The following is a 22,161-nucleotide window of genomic DNA, read 5'->3' as shown; positions in this document are numbered from 1 at the left end:
TGTTGCCACTGCATAACAGGGTCTTCATCTTCTCATTCTCCTGTATCAGATCCCCATCCCTTTGGTCACAACTCTTCGAGATAGTTTTGTCTTGTTATGGCAGTTATCCATTTTCACATGCTGGTTTCTGTTAGTAAAGTAATGCTAGCAGGTATAACAAATAAACTTTCAATATTAGGATCTTAGCAAGATGAATATTTATATCTCATGCATGCAGTATCCAAAAAGAATGTTATTTATTGGCGTTGATGAGGTAATCATTTAACGCTTTCCTCTACACAGTCATTTAAAGACCTAGGGTCTGCTACCTTCAATCTCGACTTCCAAAGTTGCCCTGGGCATTGTATTCACATAGCCAACAGAGAAAGATAGAGTGGAGAAGTCACAGGGACAATTCCACTACATTTCACGGCCAGAAATCAGCAGCAAGATCATGCCTATTTGCTTTGAAAAAAATCAAACATGTGCCCAAGAGAAAACAGAAATGGCTTTGGGGAAGAGCTGAGCCCTCCAGTCGTTGCTGTAATTTCTATTTGTTTGGAAAATTTTACTCTCTTTTTTTCTTATTTTAATGGTTACTCTATTAATTTTGCCAAACATACTTAAAGTCTAATGTTCATCAATATCTTACCCATCCTCCCTCAAAATAAAAGAACTTTAGGACCTATTAATTCTCTTCACTCTTTCTCTTTAATTACATGCTCTTCTTGATCAGTATTTTAGTTCCGTCCCTTTTTATATGCCCACATGGTTGTTGTTGTTTTTGTTATTATTTGGATAGGGTTTTCTTTTTTTATTACGATTCTTTTTACATCTTAAGCTTCTTTCGTGGAGTCATTTTTATTATTCCTAAAATATATACATATATCCCTCAATGATAGTCTGTTGGTGATAAACTTGTTCAGTTTTTGCAGATCTGATAATATCTTCATTTCCGTTTCGTTCCTAAAAGACAATGTACTAGACACAAAATTCTAGGTTTATAGCTTTCTGTTTTTCCCCCTCTAACTATTCCACCATCTTCTGCTTCCATTGTTGCTGTTGGAAAGCCGGTGAACATTCAAATCATCGTTCTTTCGTAGATAATCTATCTTCTCTCTCTGACTGTTCCCAATATATGTCATTAGTGTTCTGCAGTCTTAGTAATACTCAGTATATATTGTTTCCTGTATTTATAAATTCATGTCCTTGATCATTTTGGGAAAATTTAATGCCATTTTCTCTTTAGATATTACATAGTATCCTCTCTCTCTAGTGTTGGTCTCACTCTCTCTCACAACCTCTCTCTCTTTTTTTCTCTATTTGAATCTATGTTTGGAATCAAGTTATACTCTCTAGTTTTATATTGCATGTCTATTAACTGATGTCCATTACTCCATATTTTCTATCTCTGTGTCTCTTGATACTTTATTCTGTATAAGGAACTCTATTCCTCACTTTTAGAAAATATTCTATTTGACTGTGTCTAATTCAATGTTTAACCCATCCATTGAGTTTTATATTTATACTTTTATATTTTTATTTGTTAATCTCTATTTTTAATCTGCACATTACTTTTGTACTCATATCTTCCTTGTTCATTTTTAATCTATGATCATTTTATTACAGTCTCTTGCTATTAACATTTTATATGAAATTATGTATTTTTATGTATTCATAATTCCAAAATGGATCAATAAGAATATTTATTATCAATTGGAACAAAATTAAAAAGCCAAATTCCACCATTAAAAGACAAAAATTTTCAAACTGAGTCAAAAGTTAAATCTAATCATATACCATTTAGAAAAATCAGATCAAAACAAAGTGACACACCACAAAAAAAAAGAAGATAAATAGGATAAAGGATTATTTAAAGTAAAAATATTACTAAATTAGGAAGAGGATCATTTTATTTTGATAGATTAAAACTCTAAAAATTGTATTAACTTTCATAAACATTTATTTGCAAAGAAAAAATTACTCAAAGTACAAAATAAAATTTTTCTAAATCCAAAAAAACACTGGCAGTAATGGAAATAGTGGGAAGTTTACCGCAATTCTCTCATCGGGACAGATCAATTAGGACAAAAATGGAAAAGCACAGACAGAAGTAGCTTTCTACTATGCTGTGTGGAGTGGAGGGATAAGCAGATAACTTAGGTCTTTCGTTCCTACTTCAAGCACACTAGCTCTGCTTTTATCTGTTGAATTTTTTTAAAAAACTTTTTAATGTACAAATGTTTCATAGGAAATCTGATTTGATAAAATGTTAAATTGCTTTAAAATTATGAAAAACACTAAAATAATATTTGAATGACAAAATTATAAACTATCTAAAAGCTAATTTTTAAACATTTATCATAAACAAAATGTACCTTTTTTCCCAATCGACATGTAACTTTCACAGAAATTGATCCTATATTTAGCTACAGAGATTGATTCAACAAGTAGTATTAAAAACTCAAAATGCTTATTTTAAAGACCAATAAAATAGGAAAATCTCTGAAAAAGCTAATCATTTAAATATCATTATAGCTATTAATTGAGTACGCTATTCACCATATATTTGCTAAGTAACCCGTAAGAACTTAGCTCACCTAATCCTCAAAACAATATTATGAGAATCACTTATTTATTTACTCTATAAACATTTATTAAGTACTAACTATGTGTCTAGCATTCTAAGAGATGCTGTGGACTTACTGCTGAACCAGAGAAATGATGTCGCTGCCCACAAGATATTGGCTTTTGAAAGAACAAATAATTATCTCCATTTTACAGATGGGAAAATCAAATTCATAGAACTTCAATAACTTTCCTAAGGTATCATAGAATCTTTGTGTCCAAATTGTATTTGAATCTAAACTGTACTACCTGAAGGCTTACGCTCCTATCAACATGCAATGCTAAAAAAAATAAGGGAGAGGGGCCGGCCCGGTGGCGCAGTGGCTAAGTTCCCACGTTCCTCTTCTTGTGGGCCTGGGTTCGCCAGTTGGGATCCCAGGTGCGGACATGGCACCACTTGGCACTCCATGCTGTGGTAGGCATCCCACATATAAAGTAGAGGAAGAAGGGCACGGATGTTAGCTCAGGGCCAGTCTTCCTCAGCAAAAAAGAGGAGGACTGGCAGTAGTTAGCTCAGGGCTAATCTTCCTCAAAAAAAAAAAAAAAGAAAGGGGGGATATATACCATTCACATTATAAAGAAGATACAAACATTGTCATCATCATATCATTGCAGACACATTTTGCTTGCTTGTTCTGTGCCAGGCACTTTAAATCTAGTGTTCACAGTTACTCTCTGAAATAGGTAGTAATATTTTCAACACCTTTTACATTCGTGGGAACTGAAGAAATGAGATGTTAAATAACGTGTAGTCGCAGGGCTACTTGCATCCCCATGAAATTTCTTATTACAATGTGTGACCACTCATGATTGAAGGAGTTTTTAAAACTTTAAACAGTTACTATTTATATAACTCACTGATAAAACATTGAAATTATGGACAAAATAGTTGATTTTTCTAGGGGAACATGAATTGCCAAAGTTGATGCAAGCAGAAATGTAAACATGATACAATTAAAGAAAACAGAAGAAATTGAGGCTGGCCCAGTGGTGTAGTGGTTAGGTTTGTGCACTCCACTTTGGCGGCCCGGGGTTCGCTGGTTAGGATCCTGGGTGCCAACCTGGACAGTGCTGTTTAACCCATGCTGTGGCAGCATCCCACATGGAAGAGCTAGAAGGACTTACACTAGGAAGTACGACTATGTACTGGGACTTTGGGAAGAAATAAAATAAAAGAGGAAGATTGGCAACAGATGTTAGCTAAGGGCCAATCTTCCTCACCAAAAAAGAAAAGAAAAGAAAAGCTTACCTTAAATAAAAGGCAAAAGTCTAAAAAAAAAAAAAAAAACGGAGGGAAAACAGAAGAAATTTAAAACAGTGTCAAAAAAGTCAAAAAACTAACTTCACTGATGGTGGCAGACCCTGGTGACTTTTTGTGAGAGTTCCATCATTGCTCTAAAGAGTACATTATTTCCCTATTATTTAAGTGATACAGAATAGGAAACGGGAATATTCTGGCATGTTTACCAAGCTATCATCCATCATTATGATACAAAATCTGTCAAAGCTAGCTTGCAAACAAACCAGCCACCAGCTCACTAATAAATAAGCACAGTGCAAACCAACAAACCTAATAAACTACAATTTTACCTTTGAATATAGTTGCAAAAATTCCAAATAAAAAACTCGCAGATCAATTCTCATACATATTAAAAAATGATACGCCTTGCCAACATAAGGTTAGCCCAAAATGCAAAGTTCAATCTTTTTGGATGTCAGATATATAGACCTAAACAAACAAGCAGAAATTATCAACTCTAATCCAGCAATTTCAATTCTGAATTTTATTCTTAAGGACCAAATCAGAAAGGTGTTCAAAAATACACATTGAAAGGATAAAGAAGATGTGGTATATACACATAATGAAATAGGACTCAACCAGAAAACAAAGATGAAATCTTACCATTTGCAACAACCTGGATGGACCTTGAGGATATTATGCTAAGTGAAATTAAGTCAGAGAAAGTCAAAAGCCTATGATTTCACTTATATGAGAAAGATAAAAACAACAGACAAATACAAAGATATAGAGATTAGATTGATGGTTACCAGAGAGGAAGGGGCAATGGGAGAGAGCGAAAGTGGTGACAGGACACATGTGTGCAGTGACCTATGGTAATTAGTCTTCGGATAGCAAACATGATACAGTCTACACAGAAATTGAAATATAATTATGGACACCTGAAATTTATATAATGTTATAAACCAATGTTACCTCAATAAAAACAATTTTTTAAAAATACACAAGGTGTTTATCATAGGATTGTTTATAATAGTGAACTTTGCTATCACCCCTAAAAGGAAAATTAGTGGAAAAATATCCTACACTTAGCAATTACAATCTGTGGTGGAATGTTATAAGAGATGCAAGTAGAATACACAAAGCACTTTGTTATTTAAAAGAAAAAAAATCCCAGCAGACTACACAAATAAGGAGAGACTTTTCCGAAGAAGAGGCATTTAGGACGGGTCTCGAAGGATTAGTAGGATTTTAACAGATATGATTGGAAACACACCGAGATGTGTTTCTGGGTCAAGAGACATGGAAGGAAGTAATGAGAAATCAAATTGAAAAAGCAGACTGGGTGCAGACCTTAAAGTGCATTAAATATAGATAGTAATAAATAAATCAGTGCAACAGAACTGAGGGGCCTGAAACAGATTCAAGTATGTGAGAACCAATTATACGACAAAGACAACATTCCAAATATTGTGGAAAGAGGAGGTTTACTTTTAATGATGCCGAAATAATTAGTTGCATTTTCTATCTCACACCAAAAATGTGAATATAATTCATATGGATTAAAGATCCAACTATTTGAAAATAATAAAAAAATACTACTAGAAATATTGAAGAAAATATGGACATAAACGGGTTTACACATAATTTTGTAAACAAACGAAAATTCAGAAGTTGTGAAGGAAACTGTAGATATGTTTGTTTCTCCAAAAAATGTTTATAAAATTGCATCAAAGAGGCCATGGTAAACTAACAATACACTGAGCAAGAATTTTTCTGACAAAGTCTTAATGGCTGTAATACACAAAGAATTTTGAGAAATTAATTTAAACCGTGCAACAGGCAAAGAAAAAAATGAGAAAGCGAGCAGAAGCAAACAATGCACAGAAAAGCAGATGCAAATAGCTGATAAAATTATGAAAGATGTTCAACCTTCTTTGAGTTCAAAGAAATATTAATTAAAGTAGCAAAAAATGCCTTTAATTATCTTTCAATACTGACAAAAATTAAACGATTGATCACATAAAATAGTGGCAAGGATATGGGGGAGCAGTCTCGTATATTACTGATAGCTGTGGAAACTGCTACTATATTATTGAAAAGCAATCTGGAAGTATGTATTAAAATGAAAAATGTGCATGCCCTTTGATCCATCAATTCCACTTTTGTGACTGCCTGTTGCTGAAAATAAAATCCACAGTATATGATACGTTGCAAGGTTGTTTATAGCAATATTGTTTCTTAGTGACCAAAAAAAAAAAAAAATGAGACTTCCATGCTGAATATCTAACTATAGGAGATAGTTAATGAAATTTTCATATATCTATGCAGTAGGATAATATGTAGCCATTAACCAGAATAAGTCAGGAGTTAATCTTGGATTTGATCTTTTAATAATAAAATATCAAGTATGTAAGACTTACATTTTTTAAACAAAACAAAAATAACTCATCATGTGTATATATATATGAATCATAGAGATGAGGCATGAGATTACCTGCAAACTGTATTTGTTGTTGCAGAAAGAAGATAGTTGTAGGAGTGGGGGCAAAAAGAATTCTTAATTCATTTCGTTCATAGCTCTTTTGTTCGACTCGTTGCCATAGGCATATATTCCCTTTTGTAATTTCACCAAGTTACTTTTGCCATTTAAACAATCTTACGAAGTTTTAAAAAATAAAGTATAATGTATTAAAACGTATAAAATATTGTCTCTGAATTGTTTTCTGGAAATATGAAAGAAAGGGAAACTATCTCCCTTGTAATCTAACTACTTACCAGACAATCTGCGTGGAAAGTGAAATCTATCAACCAGCACATGCTCCTTAATTGTGATTACACTTTATTGCACTCAACCTATTAAGTGCTTAAATTACCAGATAACAGAATCTATGTTCCTAATAGTGGAAAGTGTATTAATGGTATTTTTCTCCTTATTGTAGCCCAGTTCCAACAATCACATGGATGAAAGTTAATGGTTATGTTCCCAGTAAGGCACGTCTGCGGAAATCTCAGGCAGTGCTTGAAATACCCAACGTGCAGCTGGATGACGCAGGCATATATGAGTGCAGAGCTGAAAACTCACGCGGAAAAAATTCCTTTCGTGGACAATTACAAGTGTACAGTAAGTGTTGCCAGCAAAGCATGATGCTCTAGTCCCAAAAGTCTAACTGAAAATGCAAATTAATTTCAACTAAATATTGTTTGTTAGGTACATAAAAACCAAGTAATAATTTATAATCATACTTCTTTTGCATGGTAGAGCTTCATGTAAAATTACCCTACACACAGAAATGCTTTAAATTAAAAATGAACAGAGAATTACCAGGTTCTTTGTACAGCATAGGGAGTTGATATCCTTAAAAATCAGATATTTTCCTGGCACCAAAGCCATCCTCTGGTAAGTAAAAAATCTTGTAACTTTTATTAACTTATTCTTGCCTTTGGCTTGAGTCAGGAGTTGCAATCTATTGCCCATGAACAAAATCCTGCCCAACTGTATTTTTTTGTAAATAAAATTTTATTGGTACACAGCCACACCTATTAGTTGAATATTGTCTATGTCAACTTTTGCACTAATATGGAAGAATTAAGTAGTTGAGACAGAGACCAGCTGATTTGCAAAGCCTAAAAGATTTGCTATCTGGTCCTGTACAGAAAAACTCTGCTGACCGCTGGCCTAAATTAATACATCTGTATGATAAATAGCCTCCACAGCCTGCAAGTGTTTACATTGTCCCAAAATGCCAAAAAGCCAACCAAGTTGTGTGTAAGAATTGGGAAAATCTACTTCAAAAATATCTACAATCTCATCTTTACTTCTAAAGATCACATATCGTATCTACTTTTCGTACTTGCTTTTATAATATACATTACATATAATGGGTAAGTAATAGTATTATTATTTCTCAGATGAGGACACTAAAAAGAGAGGAGTACAATAATACAGAGAATTGATATAAGCAAATATAGATGCTTCCAATATGAAATTATCCAAATTGCTTATTTGGCTGAATTTGCCAAGCGGCTACCACTGTCATTGTATCTCAAGATTGGTTCTCCTAAAAAGCTAATGTCCTTCACAGGGACTCTTAAAGAGTATTTTGGAATATTAATATCTGAATTCAACCTGCTTTTCTTTCTTTATCTCTAACTCCTTTCCACAGCCAAGTTGACTATGCCATGCACATTTTATTCATTCATTCATTGATTCAGTTAATGTCTATTAAGAGTCTAGTACTGCTCTACATGCTTGCAGTAGAGCTTGGAAAGAACTCATGGTCTGTTGGGTTAGATAAAAAGCAAACCCTGCATTAGAGTGGAACCTGCTCTCTGCTATGATAAGGGCATGTGTGAAGGATTATAGGAGCCCGGAGTCTACTGCATTCTACCAGAATGATTCAGGGAAACCTTTCCAGAGGATTTGTACCTTAAAGGCTACACACGGGAAAGCATCCTGGAAGAAAGAGACATAGGGTCGTTCAGAAGTTTGGAAGCACTGGTTTGGTTATTTTTAGGCCATGGATATTATATCTAGAAGAAATCTACAAATCAAACTGTTCACAATTCCTTGCCTCAAGTCAATTCTCTAGCCATAGAAAAAAATGATCGCTCTGTACTCCAATGAATAATAATTAACATTGAAGTACGTTATGTCAGTTTATCCTCACAGCAATAACGTGAAGTGGTACTAGTCCCTCTTTACAGATAAAAATCTGATACTGAAAGACTAGTGTTCAACCAGAACTTTGCTATTCAAAACCACAAAACCACAAAAAAAGGCAAGGAATACCTATTACTCTTAAGGTTATTTGGTGAAAGTCCCAAATCTCTGTGTCGTGAAGGATGGCTCGCACCTCAATAAGAATTCAATTTATAGTCTGGGACAGGAGCTCCTATTTGGCACTGCTCTACTTGCCCCACTCCCCACTCCAGCTACTTGATTCATAGTCAGTAACAATTGTTGCCACAAAAGTAGAAAAAAAATAGTTTTTACTCAGTATTACTGGTATACCTTCTGGTAAGAGAGTATGTTACTAGACCGTGGGCTCTCCTTGTCATGCAAAATTAAACATACACTGTAGGTCAGCCAGGTAAGGACAAACCTGACCAAAACATGCATGATTTTGAATAGAAAATAATCAAGACTTTTGAAAAGAAAAGAAAAATAAAACTGGGCCAGCTAGTTACTTTGGCACATGTTGCTGACAGTGTGGGAGGGTATCTTGGAAGACAGTGGCCTTTCACTACAGCCCATGATTAACATGGTTTCCTGCCCTGCCCCTCATTTGCCCTGGATAGTCCCCATTTATGTCTATTGCACTGGGACAATTATGAACAGTGCCCTATTTCACTTCCAGAAGTATCTTGGTTATTACATAGTCACTCAACATTTGTGCTTTGAAAACTGTTGTGTTTGACATGAGAGCTTTCCTCCTCACTCACCAAATTCTGTAAAATGTGGAAAGAATCTTGGGTAACATTTCCACCTGTCAGTAGGTACAGAATAACATGGTGCATGAATGTTCCACTGTATCCATGGTTTGTACAGAGAATCTTCTCTCAGTGGAATGGATTTCTGTTGGAAGCTCTGAAACCTGAACTTCACCTGTTAGAAGTAGAGGCTGACATTTTTTCTCCAAGTGGTCAATATTCACAGAGTACTGAAAACAGGGTCTTTCTTGTGGCTCACTTTCTTCTTGAAAGTCTAATTAGGGGAATGTTTTACATATTCAGTTGTTAGACTCAAAAGATGAACCAAGGTTCTAAGATAAATTTTCTATACTCATTTTTTGGTCAAATTGTTATAAAATGAATGCTAATATACAGGCATACCTTGGAGATATTGTAGGCTCAGTTCCACACCACTGCTATAAAGCAAATATCACAGTAAAGTGAGTCACATGAATTTTTTGGTTTTCCAGTACATATAAAAGTTATGCTTACACTATATTGTAGCCTATTAAGTGTGCAACAGCATTATTTCTAGAAATCAATGTACATATCTTAATTAAGAAGTACTTTATTGCTAAAAAAATATAACCATCATCTGAGCCTTCAATGAGTCATAATCTTTTTGATGGTGGAGGGTCTTGTCTCCATGTTGATGGTTGCTGACCATCAGGGTGGTGGTTGCTCAAGCCTGAGGTGGCTGTTGCAATTTCTTAATATAAGACAACAATGAAGTTTGTCCCATCGATTGACTCTTCCTTTCATGAACAATTTCTCTGTAGTGTGTAATGCTGTTTGATAGCATTTTACTCACAGTAGAATTTATTTCCAACTTGGAGTCAACCCTCTCAGATCCTGCTGTGGCTTTATTAACTAAGTTGATGTAATATTCTAAATCCTTTGTTGTCATTTCAACATTCTTCACAGCCTCTCCACCAAGAGTAGACTCCATCTCAAGAAACCACTTTCTTTGCTCATCCATGAGAAGCAAATCCTCATTCATTGAAGTTTCATCATGAGATTGCAGCAATTCAGTCACACATTCAGGCTCCTCTTCTAATTCTAGTTCTCATGTTATTTCCACCACATCTTCAGTTACTCCCTCCACTGAAGTCTTGAACCCCTCAAACTCATTCATGAGGGTTGGAATCAGCTTCTTCCAAATCCTGCTAATGTTGATGTTATGACCTCTTCCCAAGATTCACGAATGTTCTTGATGGCATCTAGAAAGGTGAATTTTTTCCAGAATATTTTCAATTTACTTTGCTCAGGCATCAGAGGAATCACTCTCTATTGCAGCTATAGCCTTATGAAATGTATTTCTTAAATAATAAACCTTGAAAGTTGGAATTACTCCTTGATCCATGGGCTGCAGAATGGATGTCATGTTAGCAGGCATGAAAATAACATTAATCTTATTGTATATCTCCATCAGAGCTCTTGGGTGACCAAGTGTATTGTCACTGAGCAGAAATATTTTGAAAAGAATCTTGTTTTTCTGAGCAATAGGTCTCAATGGTGGGCTTAAAATAGTCAGTAAACCAAGTTGTAAACAGATATACTGTCACCCAGCCTTTTTTGCTCCATTTATAGAGCACAGACAGAGTAGATTTAGCATAATTCTTAAGGGCCTTAGGATTTTCAAAATGGTAAATGAGCATTGGCTTCAACTTAAAGTCATCAGCTGCATTAGCCCTTAACAAAGAGAGTCAACCTGTCCTTTGAAGCTTTGAAATCGGGCATTGACTTCTCTCTAGCTATGAAAGTCCTAGATGGCTGCTTTGTCTACATTGAAAATCCATTGTTTAATGTAGCCGACTTCATTAATTCTCTTAGCAAGGTCTTCTGGATAACTTGCTGCAGCTTCTATGTCATCATTTGCTGCTTTCCCTTGCACTTTCATGTTATGGAGATGGCTTCTTTCCTTAAACCTCATGAACCACCCTCTGCTAGCTTCAAACTTTTGTTCTGCAGCTCCCTCACCTCTCTGAGCCTTCATAGAATTGAAGAAAGTTAGGGCCTTACTCTGGGTTAGGCTTTGCCTTAAGGGAATGTTGTGCCTTGTTTGATCTTCTATCCAGACCAGTAAGACTTTCTCCATATCAGCAATAAAGCTGTTTTGCTTTCTTATCTTTCATGTATTCACTGAGTAACACTTTTAATTTCCTTCAAGAACTTTTCCTTTGCGTTCACAACTTGGCTAACTATTTGGCACCAGATGCCTAGCTTTTGGCCTATCTCAGCTTTCAACGTACCTTCCTCACTAAGCTTAATCTTTCCCAGATTTTAATTTAAAATGATAGACGTGTGACTCTTCCTTTCACTTGAACACTTAGAAGCCATTGTAAGGTCATGAATTGGCCTAATTGCAATATTGTTGTGTCTCAGGGAATAGAGAGACCTGGGGAGAGGGAGAGAGATTGGGGAACAGCTGGTTAGTGGAGCATTCAGAACACACACATTTGCTGATTGTTTGCCATCTTACTTTGGGCACGGTTTGTGGCGCCCCAAAACAATTACAATAGTAACATCTGAGATCATTGATCATAGATCACCATAATAAATATAATAATAATGAAAAAGTTTGAAATATTGCAATAATTACCAAAATATGACACAGAAACATGAAGTGAGCAAATGCTGTTGGAAAAATGGAGCCAATAGACTTGCTTGACACAGGGTTGCCAAAACCTTCAGAGTATAAAAAATGCAATATCTGAGAAGTTCAATAATGTGAAGCACAATAAAACTGTAGGTGGCAGGCATAAATTTCAGCCACATATTTTATTTTTTATAACTCAGAATCTGTATTGCAAACATAATACAGAAAATGATACAACATAAATAAAGAGGTCCATGGTAGTTAAATAAATAAAAATTAAGGCAAACTTTCATGTCTAATATAGCATAAACAAATATATTTGAAAAATAATACTCATAAAAAGGAAAAAATTTTAAACTAGCAAAAAATTAAAACAATTTAGGCAATATTTTGAACCTTATAAATAACTGTATAATTATTCTATTGAATATGCCTTTTGTTTATAATATAGAATAGTTTTATGGATGAAATAATTTCTTTGGTTATTTCTGTCCCCTCTAGTTTTTGATGATTAATCAAAAAGACCTTATTTTAACTAGTTACACCAAATGTTTAGCCTTTATATTTCCAAAGTAAGTTGGATCTTGCTTGTTAAAGTTCTCAATGAGAGAGAAAAGAAAGAACAAAAGAATGAGAAAACGAAAGGAAGAAAAAAGGAAGGAGGAAAGGAGAAAGGAAGGAGAGAAGGAAGCTCAAACAATTTTAAGGACTTTTACATATAAGGAGCTCTCATAATAGGAGGTATTTTGAGTACATAAAAATCTTATTATATAAAGATGTGTGATCTATGAGTTCAAATATATATCATGTGCCCCACCAACTAGTAATTGATCATTCTGTAGAATAAGGGCACTGTCACTATGATCACTGAAATAGTTTATATTTACAATTTAGACTAGAAATATATCAATATTGAAATATATCCATAACCAAGATGCTTAAAAGAAAATTACATTGCATTGTACTAAATATCCAATAAGGAATACAGTTTTATTTTCAGTGCAGTGTTGTATCACAGAGTCCCTTATTTTTGTAAAATTTCTGGACAGTATCCTCACTAATTTTAATGGCTTCCAAAGTCTGCAATTTGATTATACACTTTTTCAAGACAAAGACTATTTTTTTCTTTGGTTATTTTTCTTGCTCTTCCCAGCACTAAGCATTATGTTCAGCATTCAGTGGATAATTTTAATTATAACTCTATACTATTGTAAAGATTAATGCTTAGATATGCACACCATTCTTCCAGGTACACTGTAAAGAATAAATGAAAGTCAAGAGAGTCTAAAGAACTAATGAAGGGAACGCATAGTTGCCAAGAGCTTATGTTTCAGACACTACTGTACTATTGGTGGTTTACATACATTAACTCACAATAACCCTTAGGAATTAGTATTCCCACTTGACAGATGGAGAAACTAAGGCCTAGAAAGGTTAAGGAGCTTATTATTGAAGGTTGCATTAATAATAAGCAGCAGAACCAGGTTCCAGCTTAGAACTGACAATGACACAGGATTCAACAGCCAACTATAGGATGTTTCCTGTCAGTGAAATATTGAGGCCCTGAACTAAGGCATGGGACGAGAATGGGGTGCAGAGTAGTTAATTCCTATTTACTCATCTTTTGCCACACTTTTGAGAACACTGTTTGATACATCAAAATCCTTGCCATTAGTTCTTATTCTCTATTTTTCTTTCCTTCAAAGTTGTTGTTCTATATTAGGCATGATTTTTAAAGATGTTTTAGCTATTAAAATACACTAAAGCTTTACTATAGGAAATAATATAAAATTGTAGATTCCTAATTAATAATTTCATACACAAAGAAAGTTTTTTCAATCCATTTATTTGGAGAAAATTTCTCACCTTGAGCTCTGTTATTATGAAAATGGTAGCATATATATATTCATAGTTGATACAAAATGACATTCAAGTTAATGAATTGTGAGGGGAAAGTAACCAATGTTTATTATATGCAATCATTGTAGTAGTCCATTGAAATAGGAATTACCATCTACAGCTTACAGGTGAGACTCATTAAAGTTAAATAACTCATTCCTGATCACATACCAGAACAAGGGCATGGTAGTACTGGGATTTGAACCTATAATTACCCCCAACTTTATAATCTTTCCAGTATACCGTGTTACCACTTACTGGTCCACAGCTGAGAGTCCTAGTATCGAAAATGATCTATGTGGATAAAATATGTTGACTCTGCAACACTTAAGAGCATAGTAGCAAGGAGGGAGGCTAATAACTATTAGCATTTGTCAACAGAGATTTTCAGATTTCTAATGACAAGAGATAATAAGCAAGAGTTTCCTTATGCACATCTGCTCGGTGTTTTAAAAAATGTAACCTGGAGACTGATCTGAAGCTCAAACGTATTACATAAGTAGTTGCCAATCTACAGTGCATCTGGTGAGAGTGTAACAGCTTCTGGGTTTAAATTGCCATATGTCTATCAGATTTTTCACATCCTACAATAGGTAGCCTGACAAAAGCCAGATAAAAGAAGTTACTAGCTATTTTTTAAAAATTCTGGGCCAGAGTAATAGGCCATTTTTACTTGTAGAATTTTTGGTAGAGTGAATTTGAATAATATTTCTATTGCATATCTGTCTTATCTGCTAAATTTTGAGCTAACAGTAAACAAACATTGTGGCACAATCATCTGTATTCTCAGTGCTAAGCATTGTCCCGATGGTGATGTCAGTAAATATTTGAAGAAGAAAAGAAAGCAAGAATTATTTCTTTTTAATTTTGTTGATCACTTTGATTCCTATGACAAATTCATTTTGGAATCAGGACTCTAAATTAGGCCAATTTTATAAAGCAATCCAAAATATGTGTGAAGAAGCATTATTTTGGTTTGCAGTTTTTCTCTTTTCAAGATTGTGCAATCTGTTTTTATTGTAATAGTTTTTTCTTTCTAATTTTTCATTTTAGTAACTTTTTAAGATCTCCTTTCAACTTATTTTTAACTCCCACAAACTGTATTGCAGTGCTAGCTACAATTCATTAAGAGACATATGAGGGGCCAGCCGGGTGACATAGTGGTTAAGTTCATGTGCTCCACTTCAGCAGCCTGGGGTTTGCAGGTTCAGATCCCAGGTGCAGACCTACACCACTCATCAAGCCATGCTGTTGCCGCAACCCACTTGGAAAATAGAGGAAGACTGGTCCAGATGTTAGCTGAAAGACAATCTTCCTCAAGCAAAAAGAGGAAGATTGTCAATAAGTGTTAGCTCAGGGCCAATCTTTCTCACCAAAAAAAAAAGAGAGAGACATATCAAATATAACTAACCAATATCCTATTATCTGTGGTTCTGTGTTGTGTCTAAAGTAAACACATACATATATGATGCATACCTCCAAAGAGACTGATTTCAGAAGTTAGGCACAAAAATCAGAATCAATATTTGAAGCTCATCAAGGTTAAGATTTTTGAATGATAGCTTATAGGCTTGAAGTTGAATCACAGAGTGTATTCAAAGGCCTTCAAATCCTGACCATGCCAAGATAAGTCTCCTTAAAGTCCAGACTGGAGATATATATATATATCTCCAGTAGATAAATATATATTGGCTGGAAGACCAATGAGCTAGTAAAAACAAAATTCCCATTTAGAAAAAAGTAGAAGGTAAAACATAGAAGGTAAAACACACTAGGAATACAGCAAATGCTTCCAACTCATTTTTTAATCTGCCAGAGTGGGATGGGAGAAATGTGTGCTCTCTGGAGTCAGAAATCTCTGACTTTGAAAGTGGTTTGTATCACTTTAATACCTATGTGACCTTGGGTAAATTTCCTCAAAGTTTCCTGATTCATAAAGTGAAATATGTTTGTTTTCAGGATCAATGTGGCAGGGATTAATTGATAATATAGCTCAGTGTCTAGGACTAGTATTTAATAAGTGAAAGTTCTTTCTCTCTTGCTCTTTCTCCTCCCTTCTAGACTGGCTTAGGTTTGGACATCTCCCCTCCCTTTAGACCCATGATTCTTATATTCCTGTGCAGTTTCCTTCAGCATATCTTTTCTTTCTGATGCTACCCTTTCCTCTGACATTGACTTTAAATTTCCTCTACCATGGTATAAACATCTTAAACGTGGGACATACGGGTTCCTGTATCCCTAATAGCCTCTAAGATTGAGCAAGGACAAATAGTATGAGGTGAATGAATCAATGATTAAAGTCCTCACTAGCACAAAGTAGAGTATTTTTTAGTTTTGTGCCAAAAAAAGTTACTAGAGAGAAATAATTCAGTTCAATATTTTTTTTGCATGTATTGCTTTAATTGTTTCAAACAGAGTATTTTGGACAAAGAGTCACTTGTTTTCGTATTTTTATTTTAAAAATGAGGCAAAGGAGGAAAGACACGTTAACTTGTATGTTATAGTTTTCATACAGTTACAACATTGTCTCTTTATTGATATAGGAATATCTCTCTCTTGGAACTTCCAAAGCTTTTTCTTAAAAAAAATATATTTGAAGAATGCTATTTTGTAAATATAGAAAATACAGAAAAATTTTTCCAAGTGAAATTTGAATTTATAAATTATTATTCTGAAGCCATTCAGGTTCTATTGGGAAAAAAGAAAGAAGAGCAGTTATTCAATAAATGGACATGTTGTATTACTTCAACTTGTGCTAATGCTGCCCTAATACTTGCAAAAAGTGATGCCTCCAAGTACCAGACTTCCTACTAAACAGGTTCCGGTGCCTTGGGGAGAATCTAGCCACTTGCTGTAAAGTGGGTAAAACAATAAGATATACTTCACTTAGCTTACAAAAGTAATTTAAATTATCAAAATATCATCGCTGCTATATTCTTTTTACACAGGAAATAGAGTTCTGTGTGTAATGCAATGCTGTGCCTCTTCCAAACGTCCATAGTTACATGAACTGATTTAAAACATTTTTAATGTAATAATTATTTCCATATGAATTTCGAAGTTGGTAAAGTGTCTGAAAAATGAAATCGCTCTTCCTTAATGCTTAAACTCTTACAGCTTACCCACACTGGGTAGAAAAACTGAATGATACTCAGTTGGACAGCGGGAGCCCTCTCAGATGGGAATGTAAGGCTACCGGAAAACCCAGACCCACATACCGTTGGCTGAAGAATGGAGTGCCCCTCTTGCCTCAGGTACTGTTGGTGACTATGAGCCTGTTCCAGTGAAATGTTAGCAGGATTTCACACAGGTCAAATTATCCTCCATGAGTCTTACTGAAAGCTATTTCTTACTTATGCCTTATAATATATTTGGAGTAAGAAATATAACAAATATATAACCAAATTTTATTTTTAATTATGTCATTAGATTTTGAGTAATACATTGTTTCTTTAAATTTTACTCAATCTTATAAAGTCATAGGAAAATATCAATGACTATCATAGACTCATTGCCATTTCTAGCTGGCTTTTAGATATCATTTAGCTTGTTGCTGTCACTTTGCAGATGATGGAGTTAACCCAAGAACTAAAGTGGCTTGCCCAAGATTGCATATCTAGTTAGAGATGACATTGGAATAGAATTCTAGTCTTCTGTGTCCTGGGCAGGTTCTTTCTGTGCCATCTTGCTACCAATAGACTTAAATATCTGTTTGGTAAATCTACTGAGTGTTTTTAAAACAACTTAATGGGTACTGGATCTGAATATAAATCAATTACTATTTAATTTCAGAATAATGGTAATAATTTTAGCTGATTCTTTCCCTTGTTATGGCCTTTGCAAGAAGGAGGGAAGAAGGGGAATAGATCACTATTTATGGCCAAAATGGAGGGGAAGTGTACAAAGTTGAAATTCCAAAGACAGGTTCTGCCTAGGTCCTGCCATTCCAATGGGCCTCTTGTCTGTCATTTATCTCTTTGGGCTTCAGTTTGCTCCTTTGTAAAATGAAGAGATTGGATCAGATCATCCCACAGTCCCTTCCAGCTCCAAAATCCCCTTCTCCTAGAACCAGTTAGGCCAAAACAAAATGCAATTACCAAAAAGATGGACACAAATAAAAAGAACAATAGAGCTGAAGGTGAGTGGAATCCTGAGACATTGTTGTATTGCCTCTTTCTCTCCAGTTCTCCTGAGACACCAGATAAACCTTGAGAAGGGGCGATGTTGGTCTTATTTTCTACTTCCAGATAAAATAAATTCCATTGGCAGATAATACATCTGCAAAATGAACGGGCTTCTTTTGAAAATGATGTCAAATTATTTGGCGTCTCTACTGATAGATAAAGCACTGCTGGCTAAATTAAAAAAATGATTTGCTTGGCATTAAGTAGACAAGACTCCTGGTGTGTTTAACAACCTTCGAAATTTAAAATTTGTTTTCGAAATGTCCTCTTGGCTGTAGTTGACCTCAATTTTCTGACTTCTATATTAAGTTTTGTCTGATAATGAAGTTTATATTTTCTGAACAATAATTTTATACAGAATCCAGTTGCAGGGCAGTTTTTTATGTGTTTTAGTTTTTTGGGAAGTGAGAGAAAATGTAAAGTCCTGACCAGATCAATATAGCAAAGAGATTCTTGTCATGACCTGGGCTATTTTTAACCTTGATCTCATGTGTCTACAGTCACCACCCTTTCCACCATGTCAACCCCTGCTTCTTCTTTGTAAAATGAATTTAAAGAAAAGTACCATCTGCTGTTCATCCTTCAGAGGCTCAACCAGGATACAAACAAAAGTAGCTCAGTTTAAGAACAAAACTGAAACTAAAACTCATAAGTACAGGAAAATATAGTTATAATTTCCTTTCTGACCAAGAACTAGTTGTAACTCACAAAAGACATGTTAAAATAATGAACAGTAAATTTGTGTTGCTATGTTGCCAAATAACACTCAACTGCATTAATTGGAGGCATTTTTTTTCTCAGTCTAGGAGAGAGGAACTGCAAAATCTGTATGATTTTTTCATTTTCTATATCTAATTTTTTTTATTCCATTACAGAGTAGGGTTGAGATGGTTAATGGAGTATTGATGATCCACAATGTGAATCAATCAGATGCTGGAATGTATCAGTGTTTGGCTGAAAATAAATATGGAGCCATTTACGCAAGTGCTGAGCTGAAGATTCTAGGTATGCAATTTCTAAGTCAATAAATAGGAAAAAGTGTTGTTTCTTTTCATGCTCTAATTCTTACTACACTGAAGTTTTATGATGTGATTGTAAAAACCAATTTTATAGCTGGAAAAGAAATACTATGCCTTGCTGATATACACTTTCTTAAGCTTTAGGGAACAAGTTTACATTGTGTACAGTTTGCCCCATAACATTTTGTGAGGTTTTTTAAACTTTAGTTTTAATCTTAACAGGTTTGTACAATATCTTTTCTATGGCATTAAAAGAAATCATATAAGAAATTCATGTTAACTTTCAAAAAGGAATGTCTTGAGGGTAGGGGATCAGAATGTAGATTTCCAGCAGCCTCTCCCTGCTCCTACAGCAATGCTTCATATTTTCCCAAGCAGCTCTTACTTACCAGTGGGCATGTGGCTCCTGCAAAGCAGAACTCCAAGGTAAAGCATCTCCAATCATGGAGCATCAACCATTATCATCCTTACATAAAAAGGAAAGCCTTTCTGAGGCCAGGACCAACAGTCTCATAGGGTTACACGCTTGGTAAGAATATCACCAGGACACTGGCACTACTTCACTACTTAAGTACTACAGGAAGGCCAGCCCTGGTAGCCTAATGGTTAAGTTCGGCACTGTCCACTATGGCAGCCCAGGTTGGGTTCCTGCGTGTGGACCTACACTACTAGTCTGTCAGTGGCCATGCTGTGGCAGTGGCTCACGTACAAAACTAGGAAGATTGGCAGTGGATGTTAGCTGAGGGTGAATCTTCATCAGCAAAATAAATAAGTAAATACAACAGGAAAGATTCCATCCACTGGAATAGGGTACCCAGATTGAGCGTATTTGTACCACTGGAGTGGATTTTACTTTTCCTACTATGATGATTTCCTAAACCTTGGGTCTGGGATGTTTGTAATATAAAGAGAGATACTTAAGTGATCTTAACTCATCGTCTCACAAAAGTTGACAAAGGCCCAAGTGTACTTTCTACTCCCCACTTAAATTCCCAAAGCATGACATTAACAGAAACACCCAAGATCTTAAGAATCTTGGAAGTTACTGAATTATAAATGTTTGCGCTTGAAATGTCTCCACGTTAGAACAAATCCGTCCAAAATAGACAACAGGAGTCCACGTTTCAATTGCCTAAAGCCTAACCAATCAATTATTACTGTACTTGTTTGTCAGCTCACATGCCAACATTTCTGAATTAACAAGCTGATTCAGCCTTCACCCAGTTGATGGTTAACCAGAAACACTATCAAAGGTGTCCTTTTCTCATTCAGTACACAGATTTTCAAAAGTACCTCTTGTAAGGCCTATTCCCAGTAGGCAAATTGTTGCCTGTAGTCGCCACAAAAGTTTCCTCAGGGGCTGGCCTGGTGCTGTAGTGGTTAAGTTGGAGCGCTCTGCTTCTGTGGCCTGGGATTCACAGGTTCAGATCCTGGGTGCGGACCTACACACTGCTCATCAAGCCATGCTGTGGCGGTGTCCCACATGCAAAAAGAATAGAGCAAGACTAGTGCATATGCTAGCTCAGAGCCAATCTCCTTCAACCCCAAAAAATAAATACATAAATTCTTTTTTAAATTCCTTCACTTTTCTTTCAGTTTCTTAACCTGTTTCAATTGTGTACATATCTGTTTTATGTTGCATACATATCTTTTAGCATTGTTTGTGCCATGCATTATACTGCTATATTATGGGTATAAAATACTTATGAAATATCCATGAAATTATCACATTGATATAAATGAATGTCTCAGATACAGTAGACTTGTAGACATATCTTTCAAGTTCTCTTTTACATTCAAAAGTGTCTTTTTTTTTCTTTAACTTGTAATAATCTCTGTGTCATGTGTTCTTTTAGTTCGGTGTCCTCAACCTCAGCCACCCACTGAAATTACTTGGGAAGCTTAAATCAAAAGTATCTTTGTAAAAATCTAGTAAACACAATATTAATACTAATGAATAATCAGACTAGGTGAATAATTACAACCAATTAAATAAAAATTTTAATTGAAATTTAAATCAATCTCTTAAAAGTATATTTCTTTGAAAACTATATTCAACTTTGTATAATATTAAAGTAAAATATACATTAATTTAAGACTTATAAAAGAAATGGATGATGCAGGATTGCCTTCTCCACAGGTAATCTCCAGTTTTCCGAAGGAAGCCCAAAATAGAATCCCTTGGCCAGCCTCTTCACTGTTTATGCAAACTGCTCATTAGTATTTCACAGTTAAGGTTGATAATCATAATTAAATCATGTCATTTTTTAAAGTAGGCTTTGTCTGTGAGCCCACATTGTATGAAACCATTACCTGCTAATGTAAGGACTAGCTGTAAGATATGTAGTAATCAAAAATAAATTAAATTCTGAGTCCATGCCTTTTACATGTGTACCTATTCTATGATTTTTAATAGAAATGTATCCCATTAGAGGTCATTGTCATTGCTTCTGGTAGAACTAACATTTTCTTTTTCATAGCTTCAGCTCCCACTTTTGCACTGAATCATCTAAAGAAAACAATAATTGTTACCAAAGGCCAAGAAGTCACCATGGAGTGCAAGCCCCAAGGCTCTCCAAAACCAACCATCTCTTGGAAGAAGGGAGACAAAGCAGTTAGAGAGAACAAAAGGTTAGAAGTCTATTTCATATTTCAAATTCTTAAGATCAGACTTTGTTGAAGTTACAGGTGATACAAAGTATACATGAAAGAGTCTTGCAATAATTGTGAGACATATTTCATGAACTAAGTGAAATATGGTTTTTTCTATCTAGTGATTAAAAAAGAACCCAAAGATCTACTTCACTATAATCAGACTTCTTTGCCTCCATGGTGTTTCACCACTAATTGGGAATTTCAGCAGATTATGAAGAAAGCAAATACTTTCATTAAGCTAGTTATTTTTGGTTATCATTTTGGGTCTGTAGCTTCGGGGATCCACAAGTTATCTACGATAAATTTTAGGGGTTGTATTCTCATTTCAATATTAATATTAAAAATAATAGAAACATATTCTGGATCTTCTGGATGATCACTTTATGATGGAATATTTCCAAGTGAAATTTATGCCTACGTTTGCCTTTATGTTTTCAATCATGTTGATGCAAAATAATATAAGATTACTTTGATTGGCACAGGCAAATGAGAAATGTGCAAAGG

At 34.9% G+C, this 22,161-nt stretch overlaps 1 protein-coding gene across 3 annotated transcripts in view; it reads left to right on the top strand.

Annotated features, from left to right (window-relative positions):
- CNTN5 (contactin 5) overlaps positions 1-22,161 on the top strand; it is a 1,141,798-nt gene that overhangs the window by 888,536 nt on the left and 231,101 nt on the right. For all 3 annotated transcript variants that reach the window (XM_070490393.1, XM_070490391.1, XM_070490392.1), the window contains 4 exons: positions 6,790-6,971; positions 16,917-17,053; positions 18,859-18,988; positions 21,483-21,633. In XM_070490393.1, coding sequence (XP_070346494.1) covers positions 6,790-6,971; positions 16,917-17,053; positions 18,859-18,988; positions 21,483-21,633 — 600 coding nt within the window. The remainder of the gene's footprint in view (positions 1-6,789; positions 6,972-16,916; positions 17,054-18,858; positions 18,989-21,482; positions 21,634-22,161) is intronic.

Source organism: Equus asinus, chromosome 20 (genome assembly GCF_041296235.1).
Source record: "Equus asinus isolate D_3611 breed Donkey chromosome 20, EquAss-T2T_v2, whole genome shotgun sequence".
Classification (NCBI taxonomy): Eukaryota; Metazoa; Chordata; class Mammalia; order Perissodactyla; family Equidae; genus Equus; species Equus asinus.
The sequence above is the reverse complement of the archived record's forward strand: the minus strand, read 5'-3'. Positions and strand labels throughout refer to the sequence as shown.